The following is a 26,013-nucleotide window of genomic DNA, read 5'->3' on the forward strand; positions in this document are numbered from 1 at the left end:
GAACAATGAGGACTCAGTGGCTATTTTTGTGACGTGTGTAAAAATGCAGTTGCGCAAAGTCAATTAAAATAACAGTAATTGACAGAACGCCTTGCAGAATTGTTAATGTTTGGCAATCGTGTGATTGCTTTGAAGCACCAAGAGGAATGTCCCCTGAGCTATTCTGATCTTACACCTCTGGATTTCTTCGTGTGGGACTATCTGAAATAAAAGACTTTCACAAGTCCTCCTGCTCACCTTGATCCTCAGGCAGGACAGACCTCTCATAAGGCGTGGTGTGAATGCCATATTGAGGAGAGCATACACAGGGAAAATGGTGGAAGACTACGTACTGTAAAGTGTCAATTACTGTAAAGAAAGTGGTCAAACATGTGACTTTTATGTTCTTTGCGCAACCATGGCAACTGCATTTGTTGCTCGGCTCACAAAAAAAGCTACTGAGTCCTTATTAATTGTCACACGCCACTAATTTTACAGTTGTTGGGGGATAAGATGTTGATTCAGCTATCAATATCAGTTTGACCAAATACCTTGTACTTTTTAAATTAGTGGCATGGCATTCTTTAAACTGTTTACTTTACTTTGGTACACCCTGTATAGGCCTAATTCACGTTGAAAATGCAATGGAAGTGACTGTTTTTTGTTTTTTTTTTCTGTTTTTTTTTTCTTTTTTGCTTTGGGTGTTTGGGGATTTTTATTTTAACACGGGTCCAGAACCCAAATGACTATGGCGTTTTAGTTTCGTCTATAACACTGTGCGTGTTTCTACTGGGGAACGGTTGGCGGGTAATGTGGTTTAGTTTAGAGTGTTACCGGTTAATGTGCTCAGTGGAAACAGATCGGTTCAAAGTGATGCGGCGTGGACACCCGGCAATCGTGATCCACCTCATCTGAGGTAGACCATGTGGTGTGACACCCAGTATTTCTGTCAGTGGAAACACAACGGTTAACGTTCGCTGGGTGTTGAACTTCTTTTATATACATTTTATGTATCACATCGCAGCTTGGGGTCAGGAAAATATTTTCAGTACTTCCGGTACACACCACAACCCTTATTTTAAGCATCAGTAGAAACGTGCTGGTTGTTGCCTGAACAGTCCTGTACAATGATTTTATATACTTATAGTCGATAATATATTATCGAGTAGAGCTCATGGAGGCAGCCATTAGCAGACCACCCATTGTCAGATGGCTGGATGATTTGCAGCTGCACACAAAAATGAATAGGAGAATTTTAAAAATGAATCATGACTTTTTGATAAATCGCTTACGGCAAAAATTCTGAGCACTGGGTGATTCTAAATTTCACATACAATGCACAATACAATATTTGTAAAATCTTTGTCGAGAGATTTAAAAAGTTATGGAGAGAATTTTCTGTAATATTGATTTAAATTAGCACAAAATACAATTTTCTAAGCAGAAAAATGGCCACAGTTCCTATCTTGCCATTGAAAGCTACAGGAAGACCACCCGCAGAGCTTCAAGCCACATGCCAGACGACCTGGCACCAACTGCAAATGGCTGCGCCCGTGTGATGTAAGTCGATAATATATTATCGACTTTATAAAATCATTGTACAGGACTGCTGAATCGGATTGTGGGTTAACAGGTAATACCGGGTAAAAATACAGAGTGCTCAGTGTAAACACGCAGATTGTGAACACATAATAACTGAAGGGTTTGAGCGATATCAGGCTAAAGTTTGCATATGTGTTGAATAAAAATTCCTTGCAATTTTGATTATCAACAACGTTAATTTAAACTCCGACTTTATACAACGGCCGATATACATGCTATTTTCCATAGCGATAGTAAAATGTGCTTCTGTTTCATTCGCAATATCACATCGTCATGCGATTTTCTGCGATTTTCTAGAAAACATTTCGCAACCTAAATCTGAAATTTGGAAGGGCACAATTGAACAAAAGGCGAATTTTGAGCGTTGTCTTAGCCACTGTGTTTGTGCCGAATGGAACACGGTTTTGTATAAGACCCAGAAATGATTTTCACTGATTTCACTTTCAACAAGATGTGTGTATTTTGGAAAAATCATTCAAAGAAATCTCTAATAACTCACAAAGTATCAGAAAGAAAACAATTCCACACATTCAGTTCTGTTTCGTTCCCAACACTGAACGTCATCGAATTTTCTGTAAATTTCTAGAAAATATGTCTTAACCTAAATCTGACATCTAGAGGTGTAGAATTAAAGACAAAGTGATTTTTGAGCGTTGTTTTCTGTGCCGAATTGAACAAGTTTGTGTACAAAACGTATTCAAATGCATCTCGCCGTTGTTTGGCCTACAGTGTAGTGTGGTCCAATTTCACTAGGCGAGATTTTCAGAAGCGATAATAAAAATAAGGGGGGGGGGGGGGTTTTGTTCACAAACACTGATGGTCATCCAATTTTCTGTGAATTTCTAGAAAACATGTCTCAACCCATTTCTGAAATCTGGAGGTGTTAAATTAAAGACAGATTATTCTAGATGCTCTAGATAACGGTTGGGGCGGCGATCTTTGAACAAAAGAAAGGATAATCTGTGAATAGAAAATGGCTAGAGGTATATTTAAATACATTAAAGAGATCAATAAAACAATCATATTTATTTCCCATCATTTCAGCACATGAAGGTGATTTACGTCTTTTTGATAGTACCAACTATTACAGTGGTCGAGTAGAAATATATCATGATAGGCAATGGGGCACGATTTGTGACGATGGATGGAGCAGCTATGACGCTCGTGTAGCATGCAGGTATAGTTTTCTGACTCTCGTATAATCATGATAATTAAGAAGTTAAGGTATAGGTCGGAGGGAGTCCCGACACAGGGATATTTTGGCTCATTTTGTGAAACATTGTGGGCAAACTATCGTGATAAATTATATCACGTTGTAGCTTAGAAAATGCTCTTCCTTATTCAACAGGGTATGATCATCCAAATACTAGCTTATTCGGAGAGGGCATTCATGAAAGAATGTCAAAGTTCGACGTGTTTAACGGACGCTTCCAAAGCTTCCAAATTGTATTTTCCGAGATCTGCTTTGATCTAACTTGTGCACAATGAGAGATATATAAATGCAGCAATTAACTATTGGCTATGAACTTTCCTCCGATTTATCCTACAGAGTTACCGCGAGAGATCCGAGTTTGCTGTCATTATGGTGCAAAGCCAGTAGACTACCAGAAGGGGCACGCCAATAAATAACCGTCCCATTTCAATATACGCTAAAAATCTTTCTTTTTTTTTTTCAAGAAAGATTAGAATAAATATAGGGTTTCTTCCCCCTTTACCCTGTTATTTCGGTTTAAAATGGACAGATTTGACGGAAATCGTACATTATGGCTTTAACATATTTGCTTTAATGCCTTTGCTAGCCTAAAGGCCTCAGTCAGTACATCTATAGGTCATGAGCTATCTGAACACCGTAGCGGGCCGCCCGCACAGCGACAACGCCAGGTAAATAATTATATTGTACAGGCGGGGAAACAAAACCAATACACGTATATGCTATCACGCCGCCGATATTCGCTTCGCTCCTTATCAATGATAACCACCCTATTGTTATTGACGACCAAGCAGAATAAAAATCCTACATTGTTGAGGGACAATAAAGTAAACAGTGTCTCGTTCCCGTTATTTTTTATTTCTATGGAAGCCAATTGTAAGGGTTGCACTTGAATTATATGTGTTGAAAGAACATGATAATCGTAAGTGTGCGTATTGACAACCAACCGTGCGTTTTGAAATCAAAAGCTGACAAAAACTCGGATTTTATATGTGCAGAACAAAACAAAAATGACTCCTGCCCTCATTCGTCGACCCTGCAGGGTTACGGAACATAACACGGTACTAGGGCAGTGTAGCCCACTGCGTGGAAGTAGTCTAAAGGAGATGACGTACCAGGCTCACTTACATCTACAGAGGTCAGTGACCAGGCTATTGTCAATACTTAGTCGGAGGTCCGTCGGCCCATAGTCTCAACACTATTAAACAGTTCGGAAGAAAATGGCCATGTGGGACTGTTGAAGAACTAGTGGATTCGACCTACCGTTATGGGGATTTCTGCCATGAAGATATCGGGGCGATGACACTGTGGCCCGCAGCTCGGCACAGATAGATCAGCTTGAAAATGAAGCAAGACAGGGATGGGGAAATTCAAAAAGGGGAAAATCGCACTTATTTTGCAGGAGTTCCACTAATACTGCTAGCAGAGTTTAGCACATTTTTCTGCGATCACTACAATCTAGCAATTAAACGTAGTTATCAGAATTCAGTCATGTACCGGGGAGGGGGTACTCAAATAATAGATGTTATTTGCTTGAAGCGCAAATGTGAAGATTGGGCTATTTGGAGAACAATTGGCCAAATGGGGGCTCTAAAATGAGTAAAAATGGGAAAAGAGTTCTAAAAAAATGGTCTGCGACTCATTCCCATGGTGCAAGGTATAATGCGGAGAACCTCCTTCCCCAGCAATTCAGCACGATTTGTCGTGATTTTGTATAATTTAGATACACTTTTCGTCCGATTCTCCACATCAACTTTTCAGCATTATATAGTCCAACATAATTATACCGAGGTTTAATGTGCATCACCAGGACTCTACACCAAACCTACATTCACGATGTTAACAAACACTTAGGCCATATTCAAAGTCAAAGGTCAACACAGTGTTCAAATTTCAAAGTTGCTCAGAAAAAGTATAGTTTGACCTACCTGTGACATGCCGTTCTTGAGTTATAAGAAAAGGTGAAATCTTGGCGATCTCCCATTTTCCCTCAATGACATAGGGCTTGCCTGTCATCGCACATTGCAGGAAGCAAAATGAAATTATAAATACAAAGCAGACTGCATTTATGTCATTTCTATTCGTTTCAGGCAACTGGGGTTTACGGGCACAAGCACCGCCCGGTGTTGTGCTGCATACGGGCAGGGCAGTACGTCATCGTCAATATGGCTGACATACTTGGCCTGTGATAGCACTGAAGATCTGTTAATCGACTGCTCGGCCAGCCGTGGATGGGGTCCTCATTATTCGTGTAGTCATTACGAAGATGCGGGGTTGCAATGCTCAGGAGGTAAATTTAAATTTGAGCCAAAGTATCATTTATAAATTTGTTTCAGGCAACTGGGGTTTACAGGCACAAGCAGCGCCCGGTGTTGTGCCACATACGGGCAGGGCAGTCCGTCATCGCCAATATGGCTGAATTACCTGAGCTGTGATGGCACTCAAGATCTGATACTCGACTGCGGCAGAAGGGATGAATGGGGTCCTCATTATGGATGTGGTCATTACGAGGATGCTGGCCTGCAGTGCTCAGGAGGTAAATTTCACTTTTCATTTCAAATGGCTCCCATAGCTCCCATTCAATACTTCATGATTCGCATGGTTAGTACAAATTTTGTTCAAACTATTATTCAAAGATAATTGTACAAATGTGACCACCTCCAACAAATCCCGGAACAAGTCGCAGGCATGATTTTGAGTTATAGGCCTTTATAGATGACATTCCCATAAAAAAATGGAATTCTTAATTTCATCGTATTTGACCTTGGGACTAAGTGGAATTTCAAATCCTTTAAGGTGGTACTACACCCCTTGATAAAATTTGTGTCTATTTTTGTATTTTTCTCAAAAACTAATAAAACAATGGTAATAAAAGTTATATATATTATAGGGGCAAGGAACCCAATTACTACACTGGAATTTCAGTGACCCAAGACAAGCAGTTTGTTATTTATAATAAGAAATAAGGTACAGCTAGGATGTACCTCGTTTCCTATCATATATACTGAACTGCTTGTCTTGAATCACTGAAATTTCTGTGTAGTATTTGGATTCCTTGCCCCAATAATATACATAACTTTTGTTACCTGTGTAATATTATTTTTTGAGAAAAATGCAAAAATAGTCACAAATTTACCACAGGGGTTTAGTACCCCCTTAAAGTACTTATTAAAAGGGGGTTTATTTAATCAATAATTGACAGTTGAACTATAATAATTCCTATTCAATCGTGTGTATGGCAGGAAACAAATTAACACAATAATCAGACTAGCAATTTTGCAAAAATATCAAGGTATCATTTACAAAAATTATCCATATTTTGAAAAGTATTGACGATATAATTTTGGTATCATTTTGAAGCTTATTGTCCCGTGCTTACATTTGTATTCAAATCATAAAATGTCAAAATGCGACTTGTTCCTGGTTTTGTTGGAACGGGTCACAAAATGTGACATAATGGGACTAAAGAATTCTGTCTTAAAAGAGGAGCATGTTTACGATCTTTCACATTTTCTGGCGTATTATTCTGTTTTATGGTTTTGATAATTCAACCCTTTAAACGTGTCGCCTAGCTGTAGGCCAGAGGATTCATCACAAGCTCGTGGGTTCGATTCCTGGCGCTGCCGTGCGTGCTGTATTTTAAGCACAACATTTAACTTCGATTGCTCCCTCCACCCAAGTGTATAAATCGGTACCGGCCTATGATGGCAAGGCAAACATATACACACCATCAATAGCATTAAGGTTGGTCCAAATGTTTATTATGAGAAGGGTGAAGTGGGGTGTCATGGACAAAACAGGACAATACAGTCAACCGTCATCCATGGGTCATTTATTTGTTTGAAAAATATCATGAAATGGCTCTGATTGGGCAAATACTTTAAACTGGGGGTAAATTTGGGAGGTGTTGGAGATATGTTAAAACTAGAGAGGTTCATAATTTGCGAATATTTTTATGTACAAAACCTCAATGACGTTTCGTACTACACCGTAGTACTGTTTCGTACTACACCGTATAGTACTGTTTCGTACTACACCGTAGTACTATTTCGTACTACACCGTAGTACTTTCTCAAATTAACTAATCAACTCTCACACTCCTCGACTGTTTCCTGTTGGAACTTGACGTTGGTGGCGTTTTGGAGTGGAGTAATTGGTCATAGATGTGGGATAGGAAGTGGTTGCCCTCGTCACGGTTGAAAGTGTTGGCCCCCTTTTGCCGGATCCTACCCCACATTTATGACAAATTACTCCACTCCAAAACGTCATTGAGGTATATTTAATATCTTTATACCGAAATACTTTTGGATTTGTACACAAGAACATTTGCAAGTTATGAATATGAACAATCATGATGAATTTATTTACCAACCAGGGGTTCTCCAAGGTCAAAGGTTATCTAAAGATCAAATAGTAAATTGTTCCGATTTCACTGAAACTTGGTGAAAATAACCATATGAGGTGAACATCATCTTTTTTGCTCCGAATCGGTCTCATCGGTATAAAATTCTTTACATTTCCAGGAATATTAGTAGTTATGAGTGGCTTGAAATTATGGGGTTTGCAATCGCTTGTTCAAAGCAAATAATGCATTCCTGAGAATACTCAATTCAGGGCTTTTTTTTTAGGCGAGGCTAATTAACAATGCTCTTGTCATTTAATTCAACTGGTACCGGTACATCCACAAAACAAGGATACAACGCAGTAAACCTAGTGTCAAATTTATTTGTTTTCAGACCTTGCAGTGTGTGGACATAATTCAGAAAACGCTAAAAAATCATCCTTTTTTTCCCTAAGATATCCCTCAAGTTTTCAAAAACGTCATCCATAATATTTGATTTCTGTCCAATTGTGTAATTATTTCACAAAAATGATAAAATGATATTTAAAAAAAACCGCAGTAATTTATAGTGCGCTACGCACAGGCACAACGCCTAGACGTTGATCCACAAGCCTCAGCACACTTTACAGGTTGTCGCTGACCACTACGGCTCACATCATTCCATAAACCATTTAACAACAATTCAGGGACTTTGCTGGTTCAAGAGCGTACACCCTAGACATTCAACAAATAACCTTCGCAACCAGGATCAGCTCCCTGAGTTTTGTATGGTTTACAACAAGACAAATTAGCAGTGACTTCCTTGTCCAGGGGAATTTCAAGCTCGAACGCCTTATCGATTGATATTAATAATAACTGTGAGGAATTGAGCTGTAGCTCAATTATCAAGCACTGAGTCACAGAGCATACCTTGAGAGGACACTTGGCTCATTTGCATGGCAGTCGGACTCTCCATTGTATTTGTTCATTTGTGTATGGAGAGCAATGGCGTCCCTTCATTGTATTTGTTCATTTGTGTATGGAGAGCCATTTTTGGAGCCCATGGGACTTAGGCTAGGTCCTCAGCTAGAGTCAGACGCTGTATGTACTAGAAACGCCTATTCTTAATTCCGCGTTTAGCCTAAATTTGTATTGCCCGGCGGCCCGCGCAATGGAAAAACCTGAATTTGTTACATAAAAAGAAATGAAAATTTAAAAAAGCCGGGTTCCAAATGAGTACATATTAAATGGGTGTAGAAATAGTTCTCAAAATATTAATTAATTTAGACAAACATACGGGATATAATGAACCTTTGACATGACGCCATGATGACATGATTTTATTAGTCGTTTTATATATCACCTATACCGTGTGTCATAATACCAATATTTTGTAATTTTATATAAGAACTAATATTTTGCATCATAAATGCGCAGTCCATATGCACAAACGAATACTAATCTTCAAGATATTAAGCTTTAGAAGACTTCAAAATAACATGTCACTAAGCAGGTCATAGGTGCTGGCCTTGTCCTATTGTACTTGCTCATTTGTGTATGGAGAGCTCACTGACCTGTATAGAGGTCAATGGGCCAGCTTCTTTGTGGGGCACAACTCCATCGGTTTCAGGGCGTAGTTCATTGAACTCAACGGGCTGTTATTTGAAGTGCTTTAATGTTATTGCAAAACGGATCGTGGCGAAAGCTAATAAATAATTCATACCAGGGTTTAATTGATCCAGGGATGCGGACATTTCATTATTCGCAAACCACCGGGATTCAATATAGGTTTGCGTTGTAAATGAACATGTGAATAAGAGTGTCATCTCCCTGACTGAGTATTCAGTATAGGCCTGAGGGGTTCAATGTACATTATTAAAAACCAGTACTTACATTTTATGGAGCTATGAGTGTTTCTAGCAGTGCTCTGGATAATGTAGTCACGCCGATAACCCTATGACCACAATACAGTAAGCCAAAAAATTAAGGTACCAGTTATGTTCACTCCTTGTATATCCTAAACAAAGACCGATATGCCATAATTGGAACCAGCAGCCAATAGCTGCATCTTTTAGCTCGAATTTAAGACCTCATTTGTTGCAATTATTAAAGAAATAAAGATATGACGATCCAAAAACCAAAGGAAGATGCCAAATTAAAAGTTGCAGTTTGCTTCATTGCGTGCCCTATTAATTTGCACACAATGCGTTAACGAATAAGACAACCAGCGCTGTGCTTCCATTGAATAGCACGTTAAAACTAACGTCTTGCTTTCATTGATTAGAACACAAAAGTGCAACTTTTGATTTTGTTTCTTTATTAGGTTTTAGACCACCGTTTCTTTAATTCTCAACCAATTTTAACAAATGAGGTCTTAAATGAGAGCTAAAGAATACAGGTATTAGCTGCTTGTTTTAATTTTGACAGATTTTTCTTTATTTAGGATACACAGGGGTAAACACAGCTTGTACCTTAATTTTTTGGCTTACTGTAGTCCCCCTGTGCATCAGAAAATGTTGCAAATAATGCGGACAAATCGTCACTGTATTCTGAACAGGTTTTTCTATTTTCTTTTTTCCCGTTTTTTACTTTTTTTTTCCTGGCTAGAGAACGCCCCCTCTGGATCCGTCTCTGGTCGCACTTACTGTGTGGAGAAGATTTGCATTTGTCCAGCGCTCATTATGAATATACTTTCAAAAATGCTTTCGATCTTCGAACGCATGGTTTAATCAATCAAATTGATTCACTTAAGGGATCTGGAATGAGCGTTTCGACAGTATTTTTTATGAGACATGAGAGCACCTCAGACGTATCGAATTGCATTCTGAATACGAAGCATGTCTTTCTGATATCAAATAATTTTCATTTTTGAAAATCACGATATAATAAAATTTTATGACAAATTATAAAAATTGGATATTTTTCAAATTTTTGATATATAACAGTCCTCGAAGTAAATTTAATAAATCTAATGATATATTCTTAACATGTATGTAGCTGAGAGGAAAACCCGACGATCAATTGAAAATTTTTACCTTTCATATTGAAGATATGGATTTTTTTCCCAAAAAGACCTAATTTTTTGGTGTTTTGGGAACAAAAATCCATATCTGCAATACGAAAGGTCAAAATTTTCAATTGATCGTCGGCTTTTCATCCCACCTACACACACTTTAAGTATAAATCATCAGATTTATAAATTTTACTTCAAGTACTGTTAAATATCAAAAATATCAATTTTTAATGATTTGCCATAAAATGTGTATTACATTGCGAATTTCAAAAAATCACAATTATTTGATATCAGAAGGACATTCTTCGTATTCAGAATGCAATTCGATATGTCTAACGTGCTCTAATGTCCCACAATAAATACTGTCCAAACGTTCATACCCCACCCTTAACCAATGCAACTATGTTTTTTCGTAGCTACAAATCCAGTCAGATTGTGGCCAAACGCCACTCAAGACGACTACGAAGGAGTGGTTGAAGTCTTTGTCAATGGTAGATGGGGCTCCGTGTGTGCCGATGACTGGGACAGCATTGATGCTAATGTTCTCTGTCGTCAAATGAAATATACCGGTAAGTATATCAAACTGAACTGCTAAAACTCATTCTTCCCTATCCTTAGCCATAACCCATACCTCAGCCGTTCTAACTGTGCATGTAGTATGGAGGACAATATTAATCAAAACATAACGATTTGCGAAATAAAATCGGCAGTGAGTGTCATCGAATGCGTCAGTGAGCATGGTGAGAAAAGGCCTCTTTTCAGCCACAATTGGTCTGTAGAAATTGGGGGGGTACTTGGATTCTGGCGGGGTACCCATGCTCGATCCGAAAAATGGTGAGACTCGGCGCTAGTCTTAGGACTCCCACTAGGGCATCACATCCAAAAATGACTCTTGCTAGGAATATCATATATCAGTCTCTTCTAGTCCAGCTAGGGATATCAAATCTGTAATCACAGTGCCCTGGCTACTAGACGGCTCAATATTTATACAATATTCCATGTTAAAAAAAAAAAACAACATATTTAGGGTGATTTGAGGGCGCTGAATTCAAATACATGGTTCATCATCGTTGTTGACCCTAAAATGAAATTCAAAATGGCCGATTATATCGGTTCTATGGTAAAAGATTCAACCTGCTTCGATTTCACTCAAAATCAAATCAAATTATTCCTCTGCTCATAATAAGGAATGCATTAACATTTGACCTATATTTTAGGACTTATGGGGTCAAAGGTTGCTCCGATCTTCATACAATTTGCATCAAATTGTTCCTCTGCCTTCAGAGATTAATCTTTACTTAAAAACATAGTCCCGGTAGTGGTTACATTCAGGAACCCTGGATTAGCATGGGTACCCAGAAACACCGGACTTGTGCTTAATGCTGATAGACCTGTGACTGGACATAAACGTTTATGATCATAGTGTAGCAAACACGTGTACTATTATACATTATAGTCTACGCTATTTTAATCGGATACGGTCGATATTTTATTCATTTGTAGCAGGAACAAGGAACTAGTTCAGTAATCGTTTTGCTCGAGAACATTAATGGCTGCGCCCTTTTAATGTCAGACGAATCGCACATTTCGCATTTTTTCATTCTATCCAACTGTCTGTTTACAGATGCCGAATTGGTTTACAACACCTCGATCTCAAATTCTAGATCAGGAGAGACACCAGTGATGGGCAATGTTGCGTGTTCTGGCAACGAGGAATCTTTGACGGAGTGCAGTCACGCCGGATGGGGGTACTTCTGGGATCATCCAACAGAGTCTTCTGGAACATGTAATAATGGCATTGCCGCAGTAAAATGCAGATTAAGTAGGTGAAAGTATAATAGGACCAAAGATAAAATAATCCATGTTTCTTCTATTCTATCGGTAACGTGGTTCCTGTACGCGGCCACAATCGCCCTAAATAATTTTGATAAGATAATTTACCAAATGTTTCCCAAATGTCAAACAACGTTGAAATGGGTTTATAATTATTTAGTTCGAAAGCAGGATAAAAAGTGACCATAGAAATTTTATCTGCTCTTTTAACACGTGTGTAATTTTTCTTACTCACACCAGGATTTTAACTCTGCATAAGGGTTAAACTTTTAACTTTCTCTTTATACACTCTCATGATTCACTTCATGCATACTATTCACTATCTCACATATCCCGTAAGCATCATGTTTAATATAAATATTAAGAGGAGGAAATGCTCGGTTGGGCGCGTTGCCGACGGAAGGTGCTTCTGGTAAGAATCGAAGCATACATTCTCTAGACGCCGCCGCACGCCATGTTTTAGGGAATGATGAATCGTACTGAAGGTCTACTATATATTATATATGTTTTGTTGTTGTGAATTTAGTTTTCGGAGCCGCACAGATTCGTCTCATCGGCGGAGGTTCCAACGAAGGAACAGTAGAAGTTTATTTTGACGGTGAATGGGGAGGCATTTGCCACGACCATTGGGATATAGCGGAAGGCAAGGTAAGGATGGTATTCATTGCAGGCCACTTTTGAAAATAATTCACGGGCAGATTGGCTTTTACCTTCTTCCAGACCGGTTCTAGGGTTGGGAATCACGGTTGTTTGATGGTATGTAAAACTGAGTCATTTAAAAAAAAAGTTGAACAATGATCTAAAATTTTGTTTGCATCTTTACAAGGGGTAGACACTTGTAAAATGATATTAGAATATCAGTAAATAGACTAACAAATGACAAGGGAATTTAAAAAAAAAAATATCATGAAATGTAAGGTATAACTCATATTATTTAGCTAATTTAAATTTAAAATATATGTAAATAGCGCCCTCAATTTGCACACAAATGTAAAGTTTATAGAATTGAAATTACCACAAAAAAATAGAGAAAGATGACTAATTTGATATAGAAACAAAATATATGTGTATATACCGTTTATTAGTGTGACAGCTTTTGGTATTATTCAAGTCTAGAACTGAACATTATAATGTTTTGTTAAAAAACTAATAAATGGTCACATCAAACAATAGGGTTAGGATTAGTTTAAGGGGGTTTAACTTGTAGCTAAATTATGAATGATCTGATGGTATGTAAAGTCTTCAGCTAACATCTTCCTTGATATTCTACATTTTCCAGGTTGCCTGTCGGCAAAAGGGATTCCCAGGGGCTCTTAACGTAACAAAAGATTCTAGCTATGGTCAAGGTAGTCGAACTGGAAGAATATGGTTGGACGATATGGACTGTAGAGGCAATGAAAAAACTCTTGCAGAATGCGATCACGACGGATGGGGTGTCGTTGGCACTTGTAAGCAGTCTGAGCTTGCTGGTGTTATTTGTCTTCTAAGTAAGTTTACGTACTGAAAGGTATGCTTCTAGTTTCTCTTAATGTTTGGAAGAACGATGCTTGCGATAATTTAAGTAGACCTGTGTACCGTTAAAGACACCATTAGGCACCCCGTCATATAGCTCTATCGGTGCCCAGTGAAGTACCGATGGTTCCTTCCATCATAACCTGGTGATGTAATATTGCAACAAGCGTTATAATTGATATTGGCAGAGTGTTATAGTTCAAATGAAAACGCTATGCAAATGTTCAGGGTACGAAAGAAAGAGCCATCGGGGCACCGATAGCACTATAGGACTAAATAAGACGTTATGCCTTATAAAGAAAATAATGTAGGTTCTTCTGTTAATGATATCTGCGATATTATAATAATTATTATGTGCTTTCAAATCATCATTTTGATTGGGGAAAAGTACGTAGGGATTGTGTCTCGTTACACATGTTACGGGGAGTCCCCGGCAATCATAACATTATGCCTTTTATGTTATAAAAATAATAATCAAGCACGAATCACATGGTTTTATTTCAAACAAACTCATATTGTGACCATAAAAAGGAATAAAAACTGTCGGCTCTCAACACGCAATATTCAAAATTCCCGCGCTGAAATTGTCTAAATGCAATGACGTATTAGTTATTTGTGCTCAATTTTCGTCAGCCTTCATTGTATTAATGGGACGTCGTTCCACTGGACAATTTAGCGCGCGAAAATGTTGAATATCGCGTGTTGAGAGCCGACTGTTTTATTCATTTTTTTGTCACTATGAGTTTGTTTTAAATAAAACCACGTGATTCGTGCTTGATACTTATCTTTCTAAGGCATACTGATGTGATTGCCGAAGACTTCCTTTAAGGGTGATATTTGTTCATACATTAAAACATATTTACTAAAACTCGACGAGCAAAGAAGACACATGCAAAATCACGTGCGTTGAATTTACCTATTTTTCCTCCAAATAGCACATGATGGTGATATTCGTCTTGTGGGTGGAACCAGTGACACACATTCTGATGGTCGCCTAGAAATATTTCACAATGGCCAATGGGGTAGCGTGTGTAGCGATGGATGGAGTGACGTAGACACATTAATTGCCTGTAGACATCTTGGATATAATTCTGTTGGACTCGAATCTGGAGCACCGGCGCCAGGTTGGTAGTAATATTATGCATCCACCCACCCCACGCACAACCCCCATCACAGATACGATTTACCCCCGTACACACCCTACCCATGTCACCCATATATCTCCTCCCATAATCCCCCACCCCACGCACAACCCCATCACAGATACAATTTACCCCCGTACACACCCCTACCCATGTCACACCCATATATCTCCCCCATAATCCCCCACCCCACGCACAACCCCACCACAGATACAATTTACCCCCGTACACACCCTACCCATGTCACACCCATATATCTCCTCCCATAATCCCCCACCCCACGCACAACCCCATCACAGATACGATTTACCCCCCGTACACACCCTACCCATGTCACACCCATATATCTCCCCATAATCCCCACCCCACGCACAACCCCATCACAGATACAATTTACCCCTGCACACACCCTACCCATGTCACACCCATATATCTCCCCTCATAAGCCCCCACCCCACGCACAACCCCATCACAGATACCCCCGTACACACACCCTACGAGACCCTACCGATCTCACACCCATCCCCCCCCCGCATACTAAATTCCAATATCAGAGAGAGTATACACGTGTCATTAGGCTGGCATTCACCCAAAAAATATTTAGTAAAACCTTTTGACTTAGCTTTTCTGCCGGTCTCCTAATTAGCAAAAAAAATAGGACTCGCGTACTACATGTGAGTATATCACTTATATAGATTTAATAGAATGTTAAGGAAAAGAAAGTAGGCGGAATTGGAAGCAATTTACCACAAAAGGGAACATTTTTTTTCCAAATAGTTTAAATGGTAGTATACAATGTTTATCATATCTGTAACTATAGACGGTGCGTCTGGAGCATGGTTTAGCAGTCCTAGCTGTACCGGTAATGAAATTAATCTTGGAGAATGTAATGTGAACTACTGGGCTCAGACTAGACAGTGTAACAATGGCAATTACGTGGCTCTTGGTTGTTTAGAAGGTAAGAAAATTAGACTGAGGTTATTTAGACGTTGAAGATATTGACTATAATTACTTTTTCTGTATTGTGTGCATATTGATCACCTGTCTTTTGTTAGGGATTGAAAAAGTGGTCTTGCAACCACAACTTTAAAACATCCCTCGTGTCGTGGAGCTTAATTTGTTTACTGAAAAAAAAGGAAAGAATGTCATATGTGATTCGATCAAGCAAAATCAGCCAAACAAAGGCAATATTTTCTTATGTTTCCTATTGTTTTGGAAACTCTTTAATTGCTCATATATTTGGAACTGGTTGTTCAATTTCAATGTGCTTTTCTGCCAAATACAGCTTTATTAATGCTCTTTACTATCTCATATTAAACTGAGTTTCTTTTTTTCCGAGTTCTGACTGATTTTGCTTTATCGCATCACATACATAGCTTTTTTGCTAAATGTTCGAGAGACAAACCTTTGAATTGTCATGGGCTTACTTTGGTGAAAGTTTCATATTGATGAAGACTAATTACGTCTGAATAACAGCAATTACGGACTTAAAACAAGTGTTGATATATTGTATCAAATAAACAAATACTTCACGTCAAATAACCGTTTAAAAATGTCTGCATGTGAGAACACCAAAAATGGACGCTAGATCACATCGTAGAAAACGATGTCTACTTTGTATGCACAATGATTTACTTAAATAATATTCAAATGGTCGGAGACATTACCTGAAATATTGCGATATCATACAGGAAATGGCGCTAACGACGGTTAAATCAGTTCAATTCACTCTCCTGTGACTGTTTTTAATTTATTTACTTGGCGTACACGCGGGCGTACACGTAGACGTATACAATTCATTGGCTTAGAAATCGCTACATTTCAAGTTTTGAAGAATTATTTTTATTTTGTTTTTCCCTCTCTCCCTTTTCTCAGCTTCCAACAAATTACGTCTGGCAGGAGGCCCAACTAACCGCGAGGGAAATGTTGAGATATATCATAACGGAAGATGGGGAAGTATATGTCCTAATAATTGGGATATCAACGAAGTCAGTGTGGTATGTATAATAATTGTTAGGGTTTTGGAATATGTGCAGTGTTTGTGAGGGCGAGTTTCTGTAACAAACATGAACAAGTGGTGTTTTTTTGTAAATAAATTTACTATTTGTGTACTAACCTTGGTCATAGCGAAGATCGTCCCGGTGATTTCCTTCCAGAACGATCCGCGAAATTTACATTTTGTACACTAATTTGCTCACATTCATGGAGAATTTTAAGGTGCAAATTACTAATAAACTGTAATTATTCTGTCCATCGGTAGTATGTTTTTTGTTTTGTTTTTAATGTCTTGAGATTTTGAACTACTGGTTATTTTTCTTTTCTTTTTTTTTTCATTAGAAGTAATATCACTGAAGTGGAAAGATATTAAGAGCATATCCATGCCTGCATATATCAAGTATATAATTACCAAACCTTTGTCACAATGTCTATAGTGGACCTTTTTTCCTAAATATATTCGTGTCCATGCGAAAGGTGTCCCTACCCTCGACCCCCCCACCGCCCTTAAAATGATCTTTTCGGGATCATTTGAATGGTGGTATAGTTTGATCAGCTCGTAATCGGCTGGCCTTGTAACATCGCGGATTAATATCAATATTTGGAGAATTGTCTTGTGACATCTCGCCAGAAGTATGACAATCATTAATTGGAGTGCTATAATTCGTCTACTTTCTTTAACACGCAAAACATACACCAGCAGATCAACTATATCACTCATAACGTCGGTCTACTTTTTGGCGTAGTGGTAAAAGCCTAATAATTCCCGCCGATTACGGGGTGATCTGATCAAAGTATACATTGTTGCATTTTTCACTGAAAAGTTTATCCTTTTTGTCAAATTTTGACAATTTTAATTCTTACCTCCAGGTGTGCAAGTACCTTGGATTCTCAGGTGAAGGTGAAGTTCGAAACAGAGCCAGAATACATGAATCTATCAACGGTCCACTTTGGTTAGGTGGACTGAACTGCACTGGATCGGAAAGCAACCTAGCGGAGTGCCCTCACCCGGGATGGGAAAAGAATGGTTGTAATTATCCAGTACAAGCTGGTGTATTATGTCATGTTGGTAGGTTTTAAGGATAACATGTTTTTATGAAAGCCTTACCAGTCCAGTCCGATTGCCTGATCAGGATATACTGCCGAGTCAGGCAGCAACAGGGTGTCCCACAATACAATGCTCAAAGAGAGCATCTTTTAATATACCATTATTTCTTGGTTTAGAGTAAAGAAGTAGGTAAAATATATAAAATTATCAATGCATGTACAACCAGTAGCATTTTTTCATCAATTTTAGTTAAAATAAAGGTAATTTGCATATTTGAATCAAATTTTTAAAAATCCGTGAGAATTTTTTTTGTTATTTAAATTATTTTCCTCACGGTGGAATTTGTTTTCGCCCGGTGAAAAATTGTCAACTTGTGTGTCAAAGTGAAATTTCCACCGATCTTTTATAAAATCACCATGAACAATTTAGTCCTTAGTCTGTCAAATTCGGAAGGGTTACCAAAGCCTGTGTTGCCAGCGCAGGCAACATGCTGCTTGACTCGGCAGTATTTCCTGATCAGGCAGTCGAACCGAACTGCTTACAATCCAAAAAGTTTGAGATGAGCAGAATTCTCTTCCTCTTCCTACTCAACTTTCCGAATCTTTTTTCCTCAGTCGGTATCTTTTAATAGCAAAGAGATAAAATCATAATGATGGGACCGTCCACGATGAACCAGCTGTAAAGTTGCATTCCAGCTAGCTGACGATGATCTTCCTGTAGGAACACGGCAACGTGGCATTATTATTAGGATTAAGTTCGGTTTTAGGATTGACGCCCGGGGGGGATTGACGATGGGGTAATTTTTTGTCTAAAGCTTTAAAACACAAGGTAATCTTTCACTAAGATGACCCGGATGTATTAAATTTACATTTTCTTTTCCATTGATTTTCAACAGCAAGAGAAGGTGACCTTAGACTCGTCAACGACGGCTTGCGACGCAAAGATATTACATTTGTAACCAGAGGGCGTGTAGAAGTCTACCATAGAGGAGCGTGGGGCTTAATCTGTGGCAGAGGATGGGATGTTTTCGACGGGGGCGTTGTTTGTCGTCAGCTCGGTTTTGCCAGACTTATCGAAACAGGCACAGGTGTCCCGGGACGGGTCCCGGCAACAGGTGCACCAGGAATTACAGGTTTGTAATGGAAACATTCCGTTCGTAGTTTGGAGAACGTATGAACAGCAGCTTAAGTGCATAAATATCGGGTCGAAAATAATGTGACTGCATGTTTTCTTGGGGTCGATCGAGTTAAAACGGCAACCACACAAATTATTTTTTCTGCTTTTTTTGTCTTTGTCTTAGTCTCGCTTTTGCTTCTTTTTGGCTTCTATATCCTTACTAGTGAATGCTATCGCTCCTATTAGTAACAATCGTTTCGTTACAGAGAGGCCTAATTATTACGGCCGTGGCAGTTATTACTACAGCTCTTATGACTATGACAGTACTGGCCCTGGCCCAAGCCCGGACCCGAATTCTGGAGATCGGTATGGCCCAGGTTCTGGAGAGTTCGTTCTAGCTGATGTAGACTGTACTGGTTCAGAATCGTCGATATTGAAATGTGGATTGAATGGATGGCGAGTTGAAGGTTGCAACAGCACACAGCCACCCGTTTATGCCATTTGTTCGGAAAGTAAGAACCTTATTAATTTTGACTATTGTCCTTTTTTGGGAAAATAATTAGATATTCCTTTTAATGGAAACTGAAAATATATCACCATGTATCAGTTTCAATGTTATTACTTAGATATAGAAACCGTTAATAAGGAAACCCTTCAATTAAATCTTGCAAGTAATGGTTTCTAGTAAAAGAATGGAATGTCTTATTGTCTTTTATGAACAATAACAATCATGGCATAGGCATATATTCTTTATATTCTTGTTAAAAAATAAAACATAAATAAGAAACATGAAGTACAAGTATGTAAAAGCCGCACTGGGACTTGATTCGAGTTTTGAGTGGCTACAATAAACGTATATCGCGTATCGCGCCTTATCACAATGACTTTTGTATTCAGGCAATTCACTTTTCGGTAAATCCCATAAGCCTTTGCGAGTACACCTGATAATTCGTCATTTGACGTCACACCGACTTGCAATGCGCAGTAACGATGTTCGATAAACTATGCGCGCATCGGCGCAGATCGGCGTGACGTCAAATGACGAGGTCTCAGGTGTACTCGCAAAGGCTTATGGGATTTACCGAAAAGGTGAATGACGGTATCGATAGATCACCTGTTAATATGGCTATTAGTTTTTGTATCAAATATTCAAATGTCATTCTATGCAGAAACGTACCGCCTGCGAGTGCTTGATAAAGGCCCGTTCATACTACGTCACAATTGCTTTGCGTTGCGTTGCCGCACTGTATCGTACAGCAAAATACTGCGTGCGGTATCGCAATAGAGTTAAACGCATATTTTAATTTGGAAATGCGACGAGTTGCGCAATTGCGGAGTAAGATGAATTAAGGATTCAATCATGTTTCACTGTTGTTCATGACCGTTTAACAACGATGCGGCCTCGTCGTCTGCGTGGTTTACTTCGCGAGGACATCTTTATCTGCCCGAGCGAGGTAAAACCACACAGACGCGCCGGACGCGAGTTGTTAATCGGTGATGAACAACGGTGAAACATGATTGAATCCCTTTCAACAAACAAGCTGCTAAAGATCGTATAGTTCACATGATTTATGAGGAATGTCAGTTAGCCATTGCCACTCAACCTTACAAAAACTTCGATGATTTCTCTGTTGATATCAGCAATAAGAATAAAACGGCAATGTTTAGCCGCTACTGCAAAATACTGAATTCAGCTTGTAAGCTTGCATACACACATAGGTTCCAGGCATCTCGTATACGCTACAGTAATGGCGATGCTCAATTCAGCAGATGAAGATATGGGCCGATTGCCTTCGCAACTTTAAATAATATGTCGACACAAAACAATTAGCTAACAATATGATCAAGAGATAGAGAAAAACTTTAATATTCAATAACATGTTTGTTTATTTTAGTTGATGTTACACCTCCAGTAATCTATACCTGTCCACGTGACATGAACGTGACAGTAGAAGTTGGTAGTATGAGCAAGCCTGTGTTTTGGATGGAACCTTGGGCTGTGGATGATACAGGAATCACTACGCTACTTACCAGTAGCCACTCCCCAGGGATCTCGATCAATGAGGGCACAACACGTGTGACGTACCTGTTTATTAATGCGGCAAATTTGATTGCAGGATGCACTTTTGACATCAACGGTATACCAGGTGAGGCTTTGTACTGATAAAGCTATTATCAGTACGACTCCTACATTGGTTCTTACCCAGGGCTCCTAAATTAGGCTACTAATTGACCCTATCGAGTACTACGTCTCTCATTCTCATTTAAATAAAATTCTGTTCACCATGTTCACAAGGAGGCCTCCACGGGGCAATTCGTACAATAATACAATGAAACAGGTGACAGGTATGAATGGTTGTGGAATCGAACCAAAGACCTGTCCCTCTGACGACTAGAAATTTCCACCCACATGGCTGCCATTTCACTTGTTATACCGTTCCGGATAGTTTACTTGATATTGTTTATATGTGATATACCAATTTACGTCAATTTTCATTTTTACTGTGAATATTTTACACATGTGAATGTTAATAATGTCAACCTATTCAATATAGTTGTCACTTGCTACGGCTTGCCGTATCGATTACTGAGACAACCTTGAACCTTGACCTTGATTTTCACTCATATATTGTTACACTATTCATGATACAAATCAACCAATAATATTCCGCTAGGTCAGTTTTCATACAGGCTTTTCATCAACAGGGTCGTGCAGTTTTTGATATCTATTCAGGATTTTATTACAAAGATATACCATTTTCCATCATCAATAACATGGTATTTACTGATTTTCTTGATGATTCATAGTCGACTCTACTCCACCGACCATCACCCGATGCCCATACGATATCTACTTTCCCGTGAATAACGCAGCCGCGACAGTCCCCGTGTCTTGGAATGAACCGTCTGCCTCTGACATATCTAATGTGACCTTAGTCAGCAGCACCGCAACACCAGGGACCTCGTTTAGCGTAGGATCGACACAGGTTGTGTATGATTATATGGATGGGTATTCCAACCATGCTTATTGCAACTTTACTGTCAACGTGATTGTAGGTATGCTTCTTTTCCAGACTTTGCTGATTAAGTATAGCTATCATGTCTGTGCAGGTCAAAATGGTGTCTTTGTTTAGAGGATCTGTTTAACTCTATCTTGTCTACAAGCGTACAAGCACTATATTATTATACTGAACATTCAGACGTACTCATTTACTCATTTAAAATAACTACTCTTTTTAACGGATATTGACTACAAAAGAGATGTAAAAATATTCATATTAAAAACTAAAAATATAAAATTAATGCTGTGGTTAACATGTAAGTTATCCTGGGCATGATAGATGGAGGTAAGAAGATAATGTCCAAACTGATAAGTTCCTTCTTACTTCAGGTGGCTCAGGACAAAGCAACGTTCCACCAGCTTCAGGAGATCAATCAGCGGTTATGAACTGCCCAAATAACATCCCAACAAATGTGGAGCTTGGAACCAAGGGAACTCCTGTCAATTGGTTAGAACCATGGGTAACTAGTCCTACTGGAAATGGTACACTTCTTGCACAGACGCACACATCTGGATATTCGTTCCCTGTTGGCAGGACTACTGTTACCTATATATTCGCTGATGTCTATAGACAACTTTTGACTTGCTCGTTCGACGTGATTGGAACATCAGGTACTGGTATTATTTTCTTTCTATCCGTCCTATTGAGTACAACCAATCAAAATAATGTTTTAAAACATGCAAAATGTCTTGCGAAAATAACACATAATCAATATTCTTACACAAAAACACCCTGGGCAAAATGTTGTCTTTTAAAATTTATATCTACTCCTCTTTGGATTTCGTTTGCGTATAACACTGTATTAGGTCCATCGAATATACTGCCCACAAAAAATAAATAAATAAATAAATGTAGATATTTATATAGCGCTTTATGCCGTAAACAGCCTCAAAGCGCTTTACATTTATTCCGCCGTCATTAGAATATGTCGGAACCACGTTTGCAGCCTACAATGGCGCAGGGTCCATCAGTAAAACGACTGTGACTACCCCTAACAGCTTCCCATTGCACCTGGGTGGGGTGAGGCAAGCGAGGCAAAGCGCCTTGCCCAAGGGCGCAACACGGTGGTGGGACGGAGAATCGAACCCACGCACGTCGAGCAAGCTCTCGGATTATGAGTCCAAGGCTGTAACCACTGAGCCACCGTGCCCTCCAAAAAGTTCATTTATGTTTTAATGTATGCAGTATTTTATTCTTCGCAGAAGATCCACTGCAGAAGAGGTGTAAAATGTTCTGAATACGATATTGCCATTATCATGATCATTGAAACATACAACAGAATACCCTATTATTGCTTATACTGTATAAAGATGTCTTATTGAAAATTCTGTGTTTTACATACATATTAAATTAGGTTCTACTTATTGTTTTCTTTAGTGTAGTAGTGTAGTTTTCATGATATAATCTTCAGCTGAAGTTATAAATTATAAATAAAAGTGATCGAATGTAACGGTTTATAGCATACGGTCTTATGCTGGGGCACTGTTTGGTAGAACGAGTTTATCATTTAAACAATATGGTCCTATCATTGTTTTCCAGTGGACACTATGCCACCAGTGGTATACCAATGTCATTCCAATATCACCCAAGACGCTGCAGGTCGTGGATCTGGATCCCTTTTTACCGTATACTGGATTGAACCTTTTGCGATCGATGCCGGTGGCACGGTGAATGTCATTCAGTCACACCATCCCCGTACGGTATTTCCGCTCGGCACTACGACAGTGACGTATGAGTTTAGAGATGGGAGTGACAACATTGCATCATGTGTGTTTACTGTGACTCTTTCAGGTATTTATCTGTGCTATTGACTCAACAAATATACGATAGTGTGTCCGTTTGGGAGAGGAGGGTGGGATCACATGGGTTGTTTTGTTATCAACATAATGCAACAAGACCCACAAGTTCATCAGGATTGTCAATAAACAGATAATTGAAAGATTCTTGTAAACAAATCCAAAATTTTGGTTGATGTTACGTACCTCTATGACAGTTTCATGCTAAATTTAACACTTTCTCATGGGGTCCCCGGTCAGCCCTGTAGTAGCCAATCTCTACATGTAATGGCTGGAGCAATTATTGCTCCAGCCATGAAAGAAAAAAGTGCCCACCTGACAAAAATATGAAAGAGGCAATCGGAAGAGCCTGTTTTCCACCAAAACTGACCCCGATCATGATCATGGATGAAAGCTTGAAGACTTGACATGTACAGTCTTTCTACAAATGTATTATATTCCACAGATAATACCGGATAAAAATGATGCAATTGGAAACTATTTTTCGTATTTGCGCCGATTTTTTTAAATTTAAATTTTGCCCCCCCCCCCCCCCACCAAGAAAACGGGCTACGCCCTTGACACAGGGCCCCTCAAATGCGCATAAGCAGTGTCAGCGAACTCCACATTCTTGCTTGTGGTATGTACACAAATAAGGAAATACGGGTTTGCTGTAACTTTAATGAATGGCATCCTTCCACGCGAAACAATTAAAATTATAATTTGTTTTCTCCATCTACCACCTTTCTATTCATTCTAACATTTTACCATGGCTACACCAGATACCACCACTGCACCAACGCAAGGCTTACACGTTTCCAATTGCCCGGCAAACATAAATGTCAGTGTTGAAATTGGAACATACGGCACCAGAGTGACGTGGCCCGAACTTGTTGCTAATAGCGGGTCTGGAAACGTATCCATCGCATGGCAGTCGCATTTTTCAGGAGATATTTTTGGAGTTGGTCAATCAAATGTGGTGAATGCCTTTGTTGATGGGGCTGGCCAGGTAGCTTATTGCCGATTCACAGTTACTGGAACACCAGGTATATTATTAGTTCATTTCAACCATCTGTAAATCAGTTGACGCGTGTACGTCCTATAAAGTGATAAAAATTTGTCTATTAGTACACGTTCACTTTCATTCATTATGTCCATGAGCTAGGGGAAATATAGAACCCTTCAGATAGACAGCGTCTTGCCAGAGCAATGCGCACAGGCCGTAGTGTCCATCTCTGTTGCCGTGGCGTTTGGATTAGACTCCCCTGAATGAACCTGTTTTGAGGGTACGCCACTCTTTGTTGGAAAAAGAAATGTTGCGTGAATAGGGCTGCGACATCATCATTTATCAAGGGTTGTAACAGACTTATTTTATTGTTTTTCTTTTGAAGAGGATACAAAACCACCAGAAGTTAGTTTATGCCCAAAAAATCAGACCGTCGAAATCGAATTGGGTAATAATTCGACTACTTGTGAGTGGATAGAACCAGTTGCATTCGATGTCTTAGGCGGGATTAAAACAACAAGGAGTCACATACCTGGAGCGGAATTCTTGATTGGCTTAACACGAGTATACTATCTATTTACTGACGTTGCAGGAAATAACAGCACGTGTGAATTTTACGTTAATGCAACGGAAGGTAATAATCTCATCTATAGTTTTCTGTTTATGCAGCTCTTTGATCCCTAATCAATCATCTACTTTATTGTTGTCTATTGGTTAATACCAAAGAAACGAATATATGTGACACTTTTGGGCAGGTTATCAATTTTGAGGTTTTTACATAATATCTTAATTATAGAGATATTTTGCTCCACAACGCCGTTTTCCCCAATGAAACATTCCTAAGTGAAGATATTGAGTTCGTAAGTTATGGTATTATAAAAGTGCATTTTGAGATATCGGCCTTTAAAAATATTATTAACAATGGTGGGAGTAGGAGTTACATTGAAAAATGTCTCAAAAAATACAAGATGACATTTATATTCCGGTTTGACACTATCAGACAGTATTTTTAACATCAATAACATCACAAATTCGCAACAAACCCAAATTGTGAAAATATCATCCCCGGACAGATTTTTGGCGATTTCTCCATTTATGATCCTGCCCAAAAGTGTCTCCTTTTGACATGACACGTCACATAGTGGTAACAAGAATCCCAAATGGGATATACTTTAATACCCCTTAGACTACTACATAATTCTGTTCAAAAGCTACAAAGATTTCCAGCGCCATGAAAAACGAATTTACGTACTTCTTTTTAAGGCAATGGTTGTTTTTGTTGTTTATTGTAAATAACTTTCAAATGGCATCGTATTTCCTCTCACTACTAATGTCCTCTCACTACTAAATTTAGTAGTAGTATTGACATAGATATACAATAGAATGATATTCTATAATG

At 38.9% G+C, this 26,013-nt stretch overlaps 1 protein-coding gene across 2 annotated transcripts in view; it reads left to right on the forward strand.

Moving 5' to 3' along the window:
* Positions 1–26,013, forward strand: part of LOC140162837 (hyalin-like) — a 101,202-nt gene that overhangs the window by 13,061 nt on the left and 62,128 nt on the right. The window contains exons 3-20 of one of the 2 annotated variants that reach the window (XM_072186149.1): positions 2,626–2,758; positions 4,882–5,081; positions 10,542–10,694; positions 11,750–11,947; positions 12,485–12,606; positions 13,238–13,445; positions 14,406–14,594; positions 15,433–15,570; positions 16,488–16,609; positions 17,478–17,676; positions 18,551–18,787; positions 19,038–19,283; positions 20,667–20,918; positions 21,580–21,828; positions 22,163–22,444; positions 23,373–23,624; positions 24,391–24,654; positions 25,000–25,248. In XM_072186149.1, coding sequence (XP_072042250.1) covers positions 2,626–2,758; positions 4,882–5,081; positions 10,542–10,694; positions 11,750–11,947; positions 12,485–12,606; positions 13,238–13,445; positions 14,406–14,594; positions 15,433–15,570; positions 16,488–16,609; positions 17,478–17,676; positions 18,551–18,787; positions 19,038–19,283; positions 20,667–20,918; positions 21,580–21,828; positions 22,163–22,444; positions 23,373–23,624; positions 24,391–24,654; positions 25,000–25,248 — 3,693 coding nt within the window. Of the gene's footprint in view, positions 1–2,625; positions 2,759–4,881; positions 5,082–5,127; positions 5,328–10,541; positions 10,695–11,749; positions 11,948–12,484; positions 12,607–13,237; positions 13,446–14,405; positions 14,595–15,432; positions 15,571–16,487; positions 16,610–17,477; positions 17,677–18,550; positions 18,788–19,037; positions 19,284–20,666; positions 20,919–21,579; positions 21,829–22,162; positions 22,445–23,372; positions 23,625–24,390; positions 24,655–24,999; positions 25,249–26,013 lie in introns of both variants that reach the window. The other variant, XM_072186148.1, reaches the window with a different exon arrangement.

This window comes from Amphiura filiformis, chromosome 10, assembly GCF_039555335.1.
Source record: "Amphiura filiformis chromosome 10, Afil_fr2py, whole genome shotgun sequence".
Taxonomy (NCBI): Eukaryota; Metazoa; Echinodermata; class Ophiuroidea; order Amphilepidida; family Amphiuridae; genus Amphiura; species Amphiura filiformis.